Genomic DNA, 15865 nt, shown 5'->3' with positions numbered 1-15865 from the left:
TCAATATCGCCACCAGGTGGTCAAGATAGCGTACCGGAGGTTATTGGGAAGGGCTTTCCATCTTGGATCAGGCTTTGGATAGACTTCGCTTACACATGAAGGACAGGAGAGACAAGCTGTCACTCAGTGGTCGAGTCCATGCGGTTTGAGTTGATCCAAGATTTGATACGAGACAATATATCCGCGAGGGCACACATACGCATCCTCGCGAATGCTCCCTTCTCAAAGGGACGACTACTGACTTGCATATCTCTTATCAGAGCACCAGGACAAAACCCCACAAGGTCCTTGCACCCTGACATAACATAGACGCTTGTGATGGACGTTTTGTTGCGTTCGAGGAATTCTCATCTCCGACCACATGGCAGGTACTTTAATAATACGTCGTTCTCGATGTTGCTCTGACATATCTGCAGGATAGTTATCTTTGAAGTTAAACGCGAGCAATAGAGTTCTGGTCCAGCGGCGATAGCCAAGAGCCTTGCACGTGAACTCCAACTCCTAGATATTGCACCCATAAGGTTTCCCGTGTCCTTTTGGGCACGTTTAGGGTCTGTCGCTTGCACAAAGATAGCCAGTGCTTTCCCGTGCTCGATTTATCGGTTGCTTTCGGTAGGCTGCAAGGGTTATGTGCGGTGTAGAGTTCCCCAAGCGCGCTCTCTTACCGGAACTCCTTGGATTCCTTTTGTCCGGGAGGTCTAGCACCTGCACGGCATGTCTATTAGCCCCTTTTCTTTGATGGATTCTGTTGGCTGGATTCAGGGCATCGCGGGCAACTTAGCCCTCGTCCTGTGCGCAGCAAGACTTGCTCAGCAGCAAGTGGATGGCCAATTTTATTCCAGATCACTATGCATGAGAGAAAAGGCCCTCTAAGGCCTTTGGAACGCGGCTGCTGATTAGTTTTCTGCGATATCATACGTTACTGGTTTTCGATCGCCTCTTATTTGCATCCGATTTTTTCGGTTCAAACGTGCTCAGCTCATGGAACGCGACCCGGTGCTCACTCAGCATTCAGCTGCGGCAGGCTGCGGCATGTGTGCGAGAGATGTGCATGGCAACGGGTTCTCACTGCAATGGACAAGGTCATTGGCCGTACACTTGTATTATTTCTGTCTAGTTGATCGACTAGTCTGCGAGAGGAAATCATTGGAGATCATTGGCCCCTTTCGCGGCAGATTCCTTTTCCCTGCTCCTTTGGAACATGCGACCGACGCCAAGTACTTATTAACGCGCAGTCGGCGCGCGTGCCATTGGACGCGTGTTCGGACGGCGGCCTCGATTTTTCTCAGAATACACGACGATCAACAACATTCTACCCCCTCCGTTATCGTGTGCCTCGACTTCTTAGAATACTTGTCGAAAATGAATTTCGTCCGTCATCGTGGGCCTCCAATTTCTCTCGCATGTCCGGATAGTATTCCCTCCATGTGTCCCCGGAGCAGGTAGCGCATCGCATGACGCTATGATAATGAAATTTACGATTTGGTGGTGGCTATGTATGATGACAACCACGAAAATCCTCCATATCGGCGCGCGTGAGGAAAGAAGACTACTGGCTAAAGGCTTCCACTTCTTGCTTCTGAACCGAACAGTGGGGAAGAAAAGTTTGATGCGAGGACCGACTAGAAGCCGAGCCGCGGTCCCGCCTGTCTCGTCGTTGAGACATACGACACAGTTGAAGTTGACCTCGAAGGATTGGCGGCAAGCGGCTTTCCCCTCTGCCAAAGGCCTCGAATGCGTGGCCGTGATGGCGCTCTCGGATCCTCAATCGGTTCGCACATGGCAGCAAGATTAATGCCTCCAGAGATCCCCCCGTGAGATTGAGATTTGAAGCAGCGATAGTAAATTGGTGAGAAGGAGAAAATGTGCCTAGACAAAAATATTGAACAATAACTATGTAGCTGACTGAAAGAGTCCGTACACCTCACGAACGCACTATAGATTACCTAGAACATTGTGTGAAATCGCCTTTGAACCGAATGCAAAGATGTTGGGAACATGACCAGTAGAAACTCCTTGCCTCATCAATATGACCAAAAAGAAACCAAGAAGTAAACCATCCTTATAGATTCAAAATCACATATTTGGAGGACGACGGGACTTGATGGCCGCGATTTCGATATCTTTAACGCGGCTGCTTTGCTCAGACCTGAAAAAATATTGAGTGTGAACATGAAGAACGGTCACCAGCAGAATTCCTACTGTCGTAACCTCTCCTGGAGATCAGCAATCTCTTGCTTCAATCGGGCATTTTCCCTCTCCAGACCCGCATTCTCTTCTGTCAAGCGCGTATTCTCACTCTCCGAGTCCTTCATGTTCTCGATATACTTTGCTTTGAATTTATTGCTTTTATCCAGCGCACTAACCCTCTTCTCCAATTTGAGAACATAGGGTGCTGCTGACAAGGCGATCAATGATTCCAGGTGCGAAGAAATTCTTTCGCCGATAGTGTTCTCCTCCACAATAAAAGGGTTAGAGAGGGTACGTTCGAGGGTGTTGCTTCTGCTCTCAGAGGGACCAGGGACGGGAGCATTTGCGCCTGCTGTCTATACAAAGATTCAAATCAGTCTCTCTGCAAGAGACAAATCGAGACCCACCATTTGCTCCCCGCCAGTATTTGCCCGCTCCTTGCCTTTGTTCCTGGTCGGAGTAGGCGGAAAATCTGCGACTTGGAAGGTGCCCTGGCCAAAATTAGTGTCGGCGGGGCGGCGATCAGTCTGAGGTGGAGTCATTGGCAAATAGTGAGCAGGCGGCTCCACGGGTGTAATTCTGGACTTCTTTGGTGTCCTTGGATCCGCACCTCCAGGACCAAAGTGGACCGGATTCACGGATGAACCGTTATCGTCACTACTTGATGGTTCGAATTCTTCTGGCAGTCCGTCATCCAAATCCACGGTCGTCGATGCCTGAGAGGGTTGAGGGTCTCCGAAAAGAAACGAGCGCGAAACGCTGTTCGTAACCGTTGTGTTTGGCTGGGAGGTGCTGTGTTGTGACATTGAAGGAGTCTGAGGCACCGGTTCATCTTCGATGTCTGCTAGCCTCTTCCTCGGACTCTTTTGAGGTGTATTAAGTCCTCGAAACGACTCGGTTGTCTGCCTCTGAGAAGGGGGTGGAATGGAGCTGTTGTGTTGTAACATTGAAGGAGCCTGAGGCCCCGGTCCATTTAAGGCAGCTTCGATGTCTGCTAGTCTCGAACTCGGACTCTTTTGAGGTGTAGCCAGTCCTCGAGCCAACTCAGCTCTCTGCCTCTGAGAGGGAGGTGGAATCGACGGCACAGGCGCGGGGGGAGATACCCTAATATTCTGTCGTTGGAAAATAGGGTCGTCTACCCAATCTGAGTACTTTCGCTTCAGATACTTCTACGAGTGCTAGGAGAAAATCTCACAAAAGAATCTGCACTTTTCGCTCATGTTCCGTCTCGCACAAGTGTAGAAGTCGCTGTGCAGAGGATGTCAAGTGGCGATTTATCACCTTCAGTTGAACATACCGGTTAGGATTATCGGACGTGTGACTGGTCCTCCGCGTTGCGGCTTCGCCATGTAAACAACGTACGACACCATCTACGCCCATAGGACTCGTTGACTGCGTACTGAAGGACATGATAGTAACGGTCAACTTTCAAGTAACGGTTGAGGAATAATAGATACCACGTGATTCATTTGAATTTTGATAAGGCTGGACTGGGCTGGGGCTCTCTTCATCAACTCGTGCTTATCGCGTTGCAAGGTTTTGTTCACCATATCGGATACATTCAGTGATTCACGATGGCGGCCGCGTCTTCACAAGTGAATTCTTCCCTGATTTCGGTCACCTCAAAATATGTTGCGCCGTCCGACCCGTCTCTACCTGCCCTTGCATTGCAAATCACTAGCCTTGTGGGCTCCTACATGATTTGGGTTGGTGCTACGAATCAGCCGCCAGAGTCTGTGCAGGACGCAGCCCGCTCCGGTATACTTTGCAGAGATTGGGCATGTGCTATGCCCTCACTACCCGGGAATGTAGTAAGTAAATGGTGTCATTAACTATTCATACATCAACTACAGCAGGTTCTGAAAGGGTGTTGGACCTGCCACTTCCTTGTTTCGGTCATCAAGCTCTGATGTCTCGTTCTCAATGGCGCAACGTCTTGGTAAGTGAAATTCATTTTTTTCTTCCATGTGGATTGCTGTACCCGTTGCTGATTTATATTCGCCATCATTGACTGATTCCAGCACGAAGGTTCCATCGACAGATATTCTTATCGGTTGATGTGCCTGCCAGCCTTCTATCTACACCACGGGGATCGCATCTGTTGTTTGATGCAGAGAAAGGCATAGTTGCCGCCCTCAACAGTCTGGCAGATGAAGATGGGCAAGAGGCATAATAAATTCTGCCCTATCTCAGTTCCCCTCTTTTCGGCGCCCAACAAATTTGCTATGCAAACCGATACTAGGCGCGTGCCATGCTGTGGAATATCATTGTAATACAAATTGTGTTGTCAAAAGTGCTTGGTGAGTCGTGATCTGGCCATGGAGCCCCTCACCACGTGTTCTCCTGAGGACAGAGGCTCCTAGCTCCGAGTAGATTACACATGGATCAAAAGTTGGAGCATAGTATCAAACTCGTGTTGGCACTGTATTGTAATTTTTTGAGAATGAAAAGTTGAATTGATTGGGATCTGTGGTATCGATTAGCCGACCCTTAACCCCTCACATAGAACCGTGTGGCACTTGGCGCTACTTTACAATTGTAGCCTGGGACTTGGTTCCTTTTACTTGCCGTACTTGCCGTTGACGACGACCACGACCTACTAAACGGCCCTAGCATTATTTTCTGACTTACGAGGACGACGCGATACTAACTTGATCCTCGTAGACAGAGTATGTCGGAACCCGAACTGGCCTACATGACCAACACAAATGAAGACTTTGATCTCCCTCGCTGGCAAACTCACGCTCATCTGGAACCGTTGTCTTCGTCTGCTCAGGCTGCCCAGTCTGCGGCTAGAGCTTCCTATCTTTATCCCAGTGCACCGCCTCCACCTCCCCCGCAGTCTCTCACAAACTTAGGTCAGAGATTGCCGCCCTTGCTTCAATCTCCTGGTTCTTCCTCCAGGCAGCCTCGTCTTGCTCATATCCTTGATCACGATCAACCAACGAGCGTTACATCTTCTTTCCTTTCTAGCAGTTTGAACCAACTTTCTCGGAGTGCGTCATTGGGTGGTGGTAGTGGAGCTGGTAACGGATCTTCTAGGGCTCGTCGTCACCATCAACCAGAAGATCTTGAGGGCGCTTTCAATCTCGACGCCCAGAACGTTCCTAGCTCTAGACACATGGCTGCAACACCAAATTCTCTTTACCCTTCTGGCGTTGCCTTCCACCAAACTCCAGGTCCTCCTCCAACCAACACCAGCGCTTCTCCCACAGGCGTGTCCAGCGAACCGTACTCAGAGATGTATTACAATGGATCCAGTGGGAACCCTCCGAAGCGAGCCCACACACAGCATGACCCTACACCCCGCTCTGGGCGTTCACCAATGCGTACGGGCAATGCGCTCTTGGATCCATACTCCCAACAAGCCCAGTACTCGCCGTCTACCACCCCTTACCTCTACGCCTCGTCATCCGATGCTCAGAGAAGCAACTCATCATCCACCTATCAGTCTCATTCCCGTGCTACCTCTCAAACCAAGGTTGAGGCCTCAACGCCGCCATTATCTTCCCCTTACACTCCGCAGAGTGCTGCGCAGGCTGCTTATGCTGCGTATGCTATGGACTCCTCCAGTCCCGCACCACACCAAAATCAGACTCATCTATCCACCCAAACACCTATCAAAAGTTCCATCTCCACTCCAAATACCCCTCTATCATTCTCTCACCCACAGAGTCCGGCCAACCAGTACTACCAAGAGCAGCCCATGGTCGTTGATCAGCCGCAGCATCGACGCCGAGCTTCCGGTTTCAGAAGAGTCCGTGATACACGCGATCTTAGACCTTACGTAAATACTCAGCCTTCCGGCAGGCGAATGGATGCCAATGGGACATTTTTGTCGGTGCGTGTGCTCCCCACTTGATCGCGGTTGGGTTCTGAAGATCGGTGACATAGCCATTGAAGCAGCTGACTACCGGCATCCTCGACACGTATCACATCTGCAACCCGCAGTTTAGATATGAATCTGCGCACAATCCGCGGAGGGTGCTCACCAAGCCGAGTAAGCCCGCGCACAACGAAGGCTATGACAATGAGGATTACGATTATATTCTCTACGTCAACGATTGGCTGGGAAACGAGGATGGTCACAAGTGCGTTGATGTTGCATGCTCTACACGGTATACTGAAGTATTCGCAGTCGATATCTCATTCTGGATATCCTTGGCCAAGGAACTTTTGGTCAGGTGGTGAAATGTCAAAACATGAAGACCCACGAGATCGTGGCAGTGAAAGTGGTGAAAAATAAGCCTGCATACTTCAACCAGAGTATGATGGAAGTCACGATCCTGGAGCTGGTACGTTTCTCTACAAATCAAGTCAAGCTCATATTCACATTGATATCCGTAGCTGAACAATTCTTGCGATCCGCATGACGAGCATCATATCTTGCGACTTCGTGACTCGTTCATTCATCGAAATCATTTATGTCTCGTATTTGAGCTGCTTTCCTCTAACCTCTATGAGCTGATCAAGCAAAACCAATTCCAAGGGCTGAGCACGCAACTCGTGAAAGTGTTTACTGCTCAGCTATTAGACGCTTTGACTGTGCTCAAGGATGCACGGCTGATCCACTGCGACCTAAAACCAGAGAATATTCTTCTCAAATCGTAATCTCACATTTCTATCCCGCAAATACCCCGCACTCAATTTTACTAGGCTCCAATCACCCCAAATCAAGGTTATTGATTTTGGGTCAGCGTGTCATGAGCGACAGACGGTGTACACGTATATCCAGTCGCGATTTTATCGATCGCCTGAGGTCATCCTCGGAATACCCTACACATCTTCGATCGACATGTGGTCGTTGGGTTGCATTGCTGTAGAACTCTTCTTGGGGCTACCGCTATTCCCTGGGACGAGTGAATATAATCAGATCACCCGGATCGTCGAAATGCTGGGGTGCGTATTTCGTTCACTAGCTAGGTTACCAACATCGACTGATCCACTATGCCTCAATTGCAGGATGCCTCCAACATACATGCTGGACATGGGAAAGCAGACGAAACAGTTTTTCGACTCCTACGTAGATGTGTACGGCCAGAAAAAGTACCGCCTCAAATCCTTGGAGCAGTACTCTCGTGAGCATAACACCAAGGAACAGCCGGGGAAGCATTACTTCAAAGCGAACACGCTACCGGAGATCGTCAACACCGCGCCAATGCCTACGTTCAAGTCATCGTCTCGGCAGGGACACGAAGTGGAAAAAGGTATGATGAAATGCTCTCGGTGTTTGCCTGACTTATTCTCACGTGGCCTTTTCAGAATTGAACAATCGAGCATCGTTCATCGACTTCTGTCAGGGTCTGCTCAATCTGAACCCTATAGAACGATGGTCACCTCAGCAGGCTAGAATGCACCCTTTTATCACCGGTGAAAAGTTCACTAAACCTTTCCAAGTACGTCATCTTCTTCATCGATCTTTTGGAAGCTCTTTACTGACAAATTATTACAGCCCAATGGACACACCGCTGCCCAGATTACGCAGTTGTCGTCCGCGTCTGGCAATACAGACCCGAAGCGGCCATATGGTGGTCTTGTTCCTCAGCAGCCGAAAGGCACCAGAGCGTTCCAGGATGCGGCATCATACAACCAGCAGCTTGCTCAACATCAGGCTTACACTGCGCAGGCGCAAGCCGCGTCTCAGGCTGCCAACACTGTATTCCGCAACCCATACATGACGCAGCAGCAACCTCCTTCCCAGACACAGCAACCTCAACAGCAGCCCCCGCCCCCGCCACTGTCCTACCAGCCATCTCAGGATGCACCTGCGCCGTCGGCATTCCCCGCTCAACAGCCTCAGCAGCACACTTACTCATCATCCCAGCCTGGGCAGCTTAGTGGGCTCAATCCCCCTGGCCCTGGCTACTCGCAAGGGACGGGAATCAGTGTGCCTGGGATGCTCAACCCTAACCCTCCCACTACTACATCACACTACGCCCCACCCCATGCGCGCGCACGGGCCAATACTATCAACCATAACGACATGATTCCTCCTGCGCTGGCACGGCTGCAGCATATGAATCAGGATGCGATAGCCGGACGAAACGCATTGACACCTGTGCTCAACCGGGATGACGCTATGCGCGAATGGGAAAGGCGGCAGGCGGGGAAGCCGAGCGCGGCACAGCCGTACCCTCAGCTCGAATATCTGCAGCAACAGGCTGAGCTTGCTGCGGCAAACGGCATGTCCGGGTGGGGTTCATCCACCCGTTACCCGCCGCCACCTTCCAAGTTGTCGCACTCCTACCAGCCCACTATTGTAGTGGACGATGATCGGAGGGAGGCTGTCATGTCGAATGTCCGGTCTGCTGCGCGCAGTGACACGGCGGGTGCGAGCGGGTTCAACCCTGTCGCAATGGTGACTAGCCCGACGCAGGCATACGCAGGAAATGCGACTGGTACCGGTGCGCGGTACCCCGCAACATTTTCTTCACAGCAACAGGCCCCGAATCCACCTTTTGACCCGCTCACTCAGCGGACAGATATCGGGGCGCTGTATGTCCCGATGCAGCCTGAGCAATATCAGTCTTATGGTGGTGGTGCGACTCAGGGAGCCAGTATGTCGTCTTCAAGGCAAGCTCCTCAGACGTCGCAACCTGGTCCGCAATCTTTCTATGGCGCAAGCGTGGCTTCGGCCGTGCAAGTTCCACCGCAGGCAGCTCAACGAAACCCGTTTAATGCAAGTGACGCGTCACAACAGCCAAAAGAGGCGAGAAGAATGAGCGGGATGGATATTTGGTCGCGATGAACGTTGGTTAATAATGTGATCCCCCTCTTCTTTTCTGTGCGATGGCCTTCTACTCGATTTCGACCGGTGCTAGTACAATGTGCTTCCAACCAATTTTGTTTTTGTTTCTTCTCAGGCATTCTTGCAACTCTGCCCCATTTACCAAGACATCTTCTATGTGTTCTGTCTCGCATCATTCAATATTCAAGGCCATTTATCATTTTTTTGGTCGCTGGTTTGGCGATGCTGCACAAAGCCGCCGATGGATGTGACAGAGCTCCGATATGACACGTACAGTCTCGTACATTTCGGCATATCCATCAAGGAACTCAAAATACGAGCCTTCGGTCACTCACTGGTACCCGACACTGATAACAATTTGAGTTCACCGCAGAAGCTACGCGAAGCAAAATAGAAATGGGTATCGTGAACTTTGCCGCGGTGTGGCAGGTTTGGATTGACGGTGCCTAGATAGTGTCCCTCGCAGCGCCTCGCTACGCTGTCGCCTGCGATTTTAATACTCCTTTGAAGTTTAAACCCTACGCCTACTGCTTTGGCGGCCGGTTAAGTAAGCCCATAAAGTCCTCGGTGTTATAGGCGCTTACAATGTTTCACCCGGAGTGTCATATGAATGCAGGGTCTAGGATAACCATCTTCGCGAGTGAAAGTGATCGCGGCACCGCGAACGTATAGGCCCAAATCAATTGCCCCAACTTTATTTACTCTCCGTCACGCATGACCACTTCAACTATCTTGTCAAGCTGGAATTGCTCAGAAAAAACAACCGCAACCTCAGCAATACTTCTTTCAAGGGTGGCGACTTCAAGTTGCTAGTTGGTGGGTGGGCATGTTAGGTTGACCTATTTCTTCCTTGTAGCTTGCGCCACCAGAGACGACTATTGACGGGTCGTACGCTTCTGCCTGGGGACTGCGGAGTCTTTCCAGGCTTCCCCCCAAATGTGTCAGTTGCACTACGACTTTTCATACCGTCTTTAATGGAATATTTTGGACCGCACGGTTTGCGGACAATCATCCGTGTTGAACGACGCGAGGACAAGGTGGACTGTTCATCATGCAGCTCATACCCCACGCTCATTAATCTTCCTGTTCTTCCAACTGGACCACGAGGAGTTGACGAGGAGTTCAATAACAACGTCCAGGCACAGGCTGCTGCCGCCGCGCGCTTAATTGTAACTCCGGTAGTTATGCACGGGAAACATCAGTCTCCCGTAGTACGACCTTGAACGAAGGAAGACGGTCATTCCTTCTTTTTCAAGGGTAAACGTGCCGGCGGCATGTTCTTGTTCATCTCCGCCATCTCTTCGTGCAGAAAGTGGTCGGAACAATGGAACAGCGCACGACGCTGCGTATCTCCTTCCTGAATGTACTTCTTGATGAATTCTGGCCATGGAAGATCCATTCCTCCTAGTATGGCTCTGTAAGATAAATGATTCAGCAAATGCCCGCTCAGCTGATACCGTTTCAACGCATCAAGTTAATTACCTTGCCAGCTGTGGTGTTCGGCGTCTTGCTAGAATGAGACATCTGACAACATATGAAATTCTGCCAGCAAAACGACTTCGCCGACCGGCGGTCCTTCCGCTGCGCATTACATATCCTTGGCCTGCTTACCATCCGTATCACCACGTTGATGACCTCCTCTTGCGCAATGGCTTCGTCTGGGACGGTTCCTTCAACCGCCACATCAAAGAATCAATATAGTTCTGTCATCGACTTCTTATTCAACGTCGATGCCTTCATTTACTTCGGCGGCTGGATGCCGTTGGATAATTTATCATGCATACTGCATCCCACCAGATCCTGTATAATATCATTTCAGTTAATTGTTGAATTTCGGAGAAGTTGGAGTTTGAGGTACAAACGTGCCCTGAATCGAAGGTGCGATCAGCGTCCATGAAGAATGAGACTGGCTGGACTGGACTTCGGCAACTCTACCGAGTCTGGGGTATGGATCACAATTGTATCTTCAACTACGATAAACCGGAAGATCAGATAAAGCAAGGACCAGTATGCCGTTCGTTGGATACAAATTTTGGCTCCTGGCTACCTAAATGAGCAACAAACAAACCGAAAGGTACAGAGAGGTGCTCCAAGAGAACCTCCTCTACACAAAGCCTCGACAAAAGGACAAAAGGTGATGATGACCAGTCTTCAAAGGTGGCATGTGCTCAGATCCTACTATAGCATTAATTTATGCTTGTGCTCGATTTTGAACGCACGAGTAGAGCACCATCGCCAGGATGAAAATCTGAATTGATCGCGACTTCGTTGGACGGATTGTACCGGCAAATGCAGTAAGATAGTCCTCAATCAGTTGCGGTGCCTAAGGACAACGCGATCTCTTGAGGACTATCTTAGCTGCTACAGTCTGACCGCCTCTTGATTCTCTAACCCCAATTGAGGTTACTCGAATGATCAGAAACCATTGATCCGTAAACACGAGATTATCGCTGTTGATTTGCACGAAAGCGTGTACGATGAAGATACATCACTGTGACGAAGCATCGTTCAGCATATTCAGAAGCACGAAACACGTTGTCTCACAGAACGCAAAGCCCATCTGCACGCTCGCTCCGGCATCACAGCCTTTGGCACGAAGTCTGTACGACTATGACCAACATATTATCGTGTGTCACGTAACAGTAGACTGCACTGGAGGCACTGAAAATAATCCAACAGACTCCTTGTATACTATAGAGCTGGGAATTTCAAGCAGCCCCACGACAAGCCACTGAGCCTTGGCTATCAACAATGCCACGAGAACTGCCGCAGCACGGAGTGATTGGTGAACCAGTAGCCCTTTGGACGCAAAACTTCTTTGCCGTAACCGACTCGGATGCCCAACCAAACCTATTCACTGAGCCTCACGCCGCACCTGTGAAGTTTATTGGTGACCAGCTGTAAATGCAGATTCCAGAGTCTCTTTCTGGCGAAGGACACAAGGAGGACGATCAGCGTAGGTCGAGAAATTATGCACAAGCGCCTAGCTATAGTAGTACTCACTTGAAGTGGTACATGCTCTGTGTCTCATGGCAACCTACTTATTATAGTAAGCGAGCTGTCACGTATTATTATCATCACTGGCGTGTCCTCCGTGTCCACCCCAATTTGTTCCGTACTCATCATCCAGCGCAGCGCAGAAGCTGTCTGTTTCTATTATATAGGTATTTTCTAGTCTATTCCGACTCGTAGAAATGCTCTCGAAACGAGTTATCGCTGTCGCTCGCAGTCGTGCTTTTCTCGCTAGCAGAAATGCCCAATACGTTGCTGTATCATTGTCTAGAGGATGGTGCGTGTTCTCTGGGCATTTTTTCCGCTACCAACATTGTTGACGGATGGTCGCTCTCTTGTATGGATAGGCAAATCGCCGATTCGCACATCAGACGTGCACAGTTCTCTTCCAAGACTGTAAAAGTTCCACAGATGGCAGAATCCATCTCCGAAGGTACACTCCGGTCATGGTCAAAACAGGTTGGAGATAGCGTCGAGGTTGATGAGGAGGTTGCCACCATTGAGACGGATAAGGTGAGCATCAATTTACTGGCGTCTATCAAGCAAATACACCAATCTGACCTTTTGCAGATTGATGTCAGTGTTAATGCACCTACAGCAGGGAAGATTGTGGAGCTGCTCGCAAAGGAGGATGATACTGTCAGTGTTGGTCAGGACCTCTTCAGAATTGAACCTGGCGAAGGTGGTGGTAAGTTCCGTGTAACTTACGAGACATGCTACTTCATCACGTCACCACCTGGCTCTAGCATCATCTGCCCCTCAGGAGCAGAAGATAGATCCTGAAGAACCCAAGGACCAACAGCTGGACAAGACGACACCGGAGCCTCGCGCACCATCGGGTGCCGATAAACAGAGTAGCGGTGTCCCTCCGGAAGCACCTAAAGAGCCCAAGAAGGAGGTGAAGCAGGACTCGAAACCAAAGGAGAAGTCAAAAACACTTCCCCCTGCACCAAAGGCACCAGGCAGTCGGGGCGAGACTAGAGTATGCAGCATTACTGTGCCTGCTTCTGAGGTGTTGATCTGTCTCTGTCCCTTAGGTTAAGATGAACCGTATGCGCCTGCGCATTGCCGAGCGTTTAAAGGAGTCGCAAAACGCTGCCGCTTCGCTCACGACCTTCAATGAGATCGACATGTCTTCTCTCATGGAGATGCGGAAGAAGTACAAGGACGAGGTGCTCAAAGAACATGATGTTAAGCTTGGCTTCATGAGTGCATTCGCTCGTGCGTGCACGCTGGCACTGAAGGAGATTCCTGCTGCAAACGCGTCCATTGAGGGTGACGAGATCGTCTACCATGATTACGTTGACCTGAGTGTCGCTGTCGCGACACCTAAGGGCTTGGTCACACCAGTAGTGAGGAATGTTGAGGGCATGGGCTTTGTTGAGATCGAGAAGGAGATCGCTGCTCTCGGAAACAAGGCAAGCGACGTGTAAATCACATTTTCCTGCAGCTTACCCATTCATCTTCAGGCCCGGGATGGCAAATTGACACTCGAGGACATGGCAGGAGGTACCTTCACCATGTGAGCTTCTTTGATGCTCAACCCCCACCAAGACTAATGTTATGCTCTCAGTTCCAATGGTGGAGTCTTTGGCTCGTTGTACGGGACGCCCATTATCAACCTGCCACAGTCTGCTGTGCTCGGCATGCACGCGATCAAGGACAGACCTGTTGTTATCAACGGCCAGATCGTCATTCGACCTATCATGGTCGTCGCTCTCACCTACGACCATAGATTACTCGATGGTCGGGAGGCAGTCACCTTCCTAGGTCCGTACTCTTCTCCTCATTCTGTCTCATGTGACCGTTATCTGATGCGTTGACGCCGTTTTCAGTGAAAGTTCGTGACTTCATTGAGGACCCTCGGAAAATGCTCCTTGCATTGAACTGAGCTTGCCTTGGTGACCATTTTCATATATTTATTCTTTTCTGTCTTTGACGGTGCTCTTGAAGTATGATCTTGTGATGCATCATTACACTACTACGAGGATGTGTTCCATGATGTACTACAATGATCACCGGGCCATACTTGACTTCTTCGTGTGCAAGCTTCGCCGACAGTGTGAAATAACCTGGCCTCCAGATGAGCCTTCGATAATGTTCTTGCACTATCACGGAAGATCGAGGATAGATATGGGTTCCACAATCAAGCTGCACAACTTTGAAGCAACTTGATTCCTTTTATTCCTCGTACTAGTGAGCGCTGGCAATTACTCGCGATACCTAGTGAGGTTGTGGTGACGGTGCATCATCGGTGCCAACATCCTTCTCTAATAATTCGAAGATGAAGTTCTGACTTGTGCCACTAGGCCCCAGTGTCCGCTAAGTAGACTTTGAAAACCCCATAATGGCCCAAGTAGCAGAACCTTGAAAAAGAAGGCACGACTATCATCTTCCTGTTTTTGAGGTGAATAGGGGAACGCCCCGGTGTATTCCATCCAGTCTACGTTTCATTTTACATAGCTTGTTTTTCTGTTGTGACATACGATGCAAGTACAAAGGGGTAAGTATATGCGTAAGCGGGTACTGCCAAGATGTAAATGAAACCTCGTCGATTTCTGTTCTTCGCCTACGATATTACTAGGGTCTCGACCATCTCGCTGCAAAGAGAACTTGTATTTTTGACTTCCGCAATGATCTCGTCATCTGAAGCAATTCTCTTGTAATCTCCGCTGCGCTGTCGCTGTAGCAAAAATGAAACACTGTTCAAGCTGATAGAGCAATAGCGTGGCTCGCAACGACTGAAGTTCGAACGTAGATCGATCGGGTTGTCTAGGACACCTGGGTATGGAGAGACCTTGCACCCTCTGCGCATCATCTTCAGTGTCGAGCAGCCCGAGGAGATCACGATTCCACGGACGGACAAGCAAATATTTCCGAGGGGAGCTTCCCTGCGAGAACTGGAGCAGGGCGTCTTTCGAGGTAATCTCGAGGTCACGAAGTCTCTCTGCATTGACCAGGCTTGCCTCCCAGTTTGGTGATAGGGAATACGATGCAAGGCAGATGCAGAAGCAGCCGGCCCCGGTCCGTGAAATGAGGAGCGCTCTGCAGGGTGACAAGCTTCTGGTACAATTTCGAAGCCTGCGTGTTAGGCGACTGGGCATTATTTATTCATTTCACGACATCCATGGGAAGCTTCAGCAAGCAGACAGTTGCACGAAGTTCGAACCCGATGAAAGCTATAGGAAGTGTGATAGGAAGTGTCAGCAGGGAGACGGCGGTACGTCGGAACTTGGGAGATCGAAGGCGCCTTTGGACAGGTATTCGCAATGTACCTCATTGAGCGGTCATAGTTGACATCGAATTTAAAGGCAGTGATCGCAAAGATTTTGATGCATTGGACCTATGATGGCTACATCCGCTGGCTCAGGGGTATGTAACTTTGTTCACTCACTGGAATCATCACTGATGCGATTCCTGTCAGGTCTACGAACAGAATATCAGCAACGCCGTGATTTCTCCATCGATTGTCTCGCAGAGGAATTCCACTTGCAGGCGGTTCCTGCTATCGCAGGCGTCTGGCAGGGCTGCATCGTGTATCGGGCTTCGTCCAACGTCAAGAAGTATGGTGGATCTTTGGTGACGATTCGATTTGCCGTCATGCCGCGTACCTTTTTCATAGTCCGCTGTATTTATTGTTGTATATACAGAGCACACCTAACAATATAAATCATATGTCACTTGTATGTCACAGCAGTCCGAGTTGACGCCGCACGTTGCCGAAACCTTCGTGCTCGCTGTGGGCAACAGCTACTGCAGCAATTCATCACTTCGTGCTACCCATTGTCTGATATTACGGTGCCAGTCGAATCTGGTTGTGTCCGACCGTCGGCAGTGTTCACATCCATTCCTAGCCACATAACTCACATTTCGAGAAGGACTCGGATAGGGCATGGACTGTACGAAGGCAGCCGT

At 49.9% G+C, this 15865-nt stretch overlaps 5 protein-coding genes across 5 annotated transcripts; 4 read left to right on the top strand and 1 right to left on the bottom strand.

Annotated features, from left to right (window-relative positions):
* Positions 1–1735: 1735 nt before the first annotated feature.
* EDB91DRAFT_1159937 (uncharacterized protein) lies at positions 1736–3640 on the bottom strand. The gene is made up of 5 exons (XM_041319763.1): positions 3488–3640; positions 3386–3438; positions 2598–3334; positions 2203–2546; positions 1736–2149 (listed from the first exon to the last, which is right to left on the bottom strand). Exons 1-5 carry the CDS (start codon positions 3598–3600, stop codon positions 2077–2079), a joined length of 1320 nt encoding a protein of 439 aa, XP_041172532.1. The 5' UTR covers positions 3601–3640; the 3' UTR covers positions 1736–2076.
* Positions 3641–3712: 72 nt separating this feature from the next.
* On the top strand, positions 3713–4660 carry EDB91DRAFT_1159935 (uncharacterized protein). The gene is made up of 3 exons (XM_041319762.1): positions 3713–4001; positions 4057–4129; positions 4212–4660. Exons 1-3 carry the CDS (start codon positions 3765–3767, stop codon positions 4361–4363), a joined length of 462 nt encoding a protein of 153 aa, XP_041172531.1. The 5' UTR covers positions 3713–3764; the 3' UTR covers positions 4364–4660.
* A 771-nt stretch (positions 4661–5431) lies between these two features.
* EDB91DRAFT_1025700 (uncharacterized protein) lies at positions 5432–5728 on the top strand (the record flags this gene model as incomplete). Its single annotated transcript, XM_041312630.1, has 1 exon — positions 5432–5728. A coding segment is annotated over one exon (297 nt), but the record flags the coding sequence as incomplete, so codon positions are not given.
* A 168-nt stretch (positions 5729–5896) lies between these two features.
* EDB91DRAFT_1060089 (kinase-like domain-containing protein) lies at positions 5897–8938 on the top strand (the record flags this gene model as incomplete). The annotated part of the gene is made up of 8 exons (XM_041314312.1): positions 5897–6031; positions 6085–6281; positions 6329–6485; positions 6538–6797; positions 6847–7089; positions 7153–7397; positions 7453–7586; positions 7643–8938. The coding sequence occupies 8 exons, from the start codon at positions 5897–5899 to the stop codon at positions 8936–8938; spliced, it is 2667 nt and encodes an 888-aa protein (XP_041172529.1).
* A 3194-nt stretch (positions 8939–12132) lies between these two features.
* Positions 12133–13841, top strand: EDB91DRAFT_1239252 (uncharacterized protein; the record flags this gene model as incomplete). The annotated part of the gene is made up of 8 exons (XM_041321832.1): positions 12133–12227; positions 12298–12463; positions 12521–12638; positions 12697–12932; positions 12988–13368; positions 13420–13472; positions 13524–13720; positions 13786–13841. 8 exons carry the CDS (start codon positions 12133–12135, stop codon positions 13839–13841), a joined length of 1302 nt encoding a protein of 433 aa, XP_041172528.1.
* Between the last annotated feature and the right edge of the window lie 2024 nt (positions 13842–15865).

Source organism: Suillus paluster, assembly GCF_016628075.1.
Source record: "Suillus paluster strain FC165 chromosome Unknown EDB91scaffold_79, whole genome shotgun sequence".
Taxonomy (NCBI): domain Eukaryota; kingdom Fungi; phylum Basidiomycota; class Agaricomycetes; order Boletales; family Suillaceae; genus Suillus; species Suillus paluster.
Note: the sequence above shows the minus strand (reverse complement) of the source record. Positions and strands in the feature narration are given on the sequence as shown.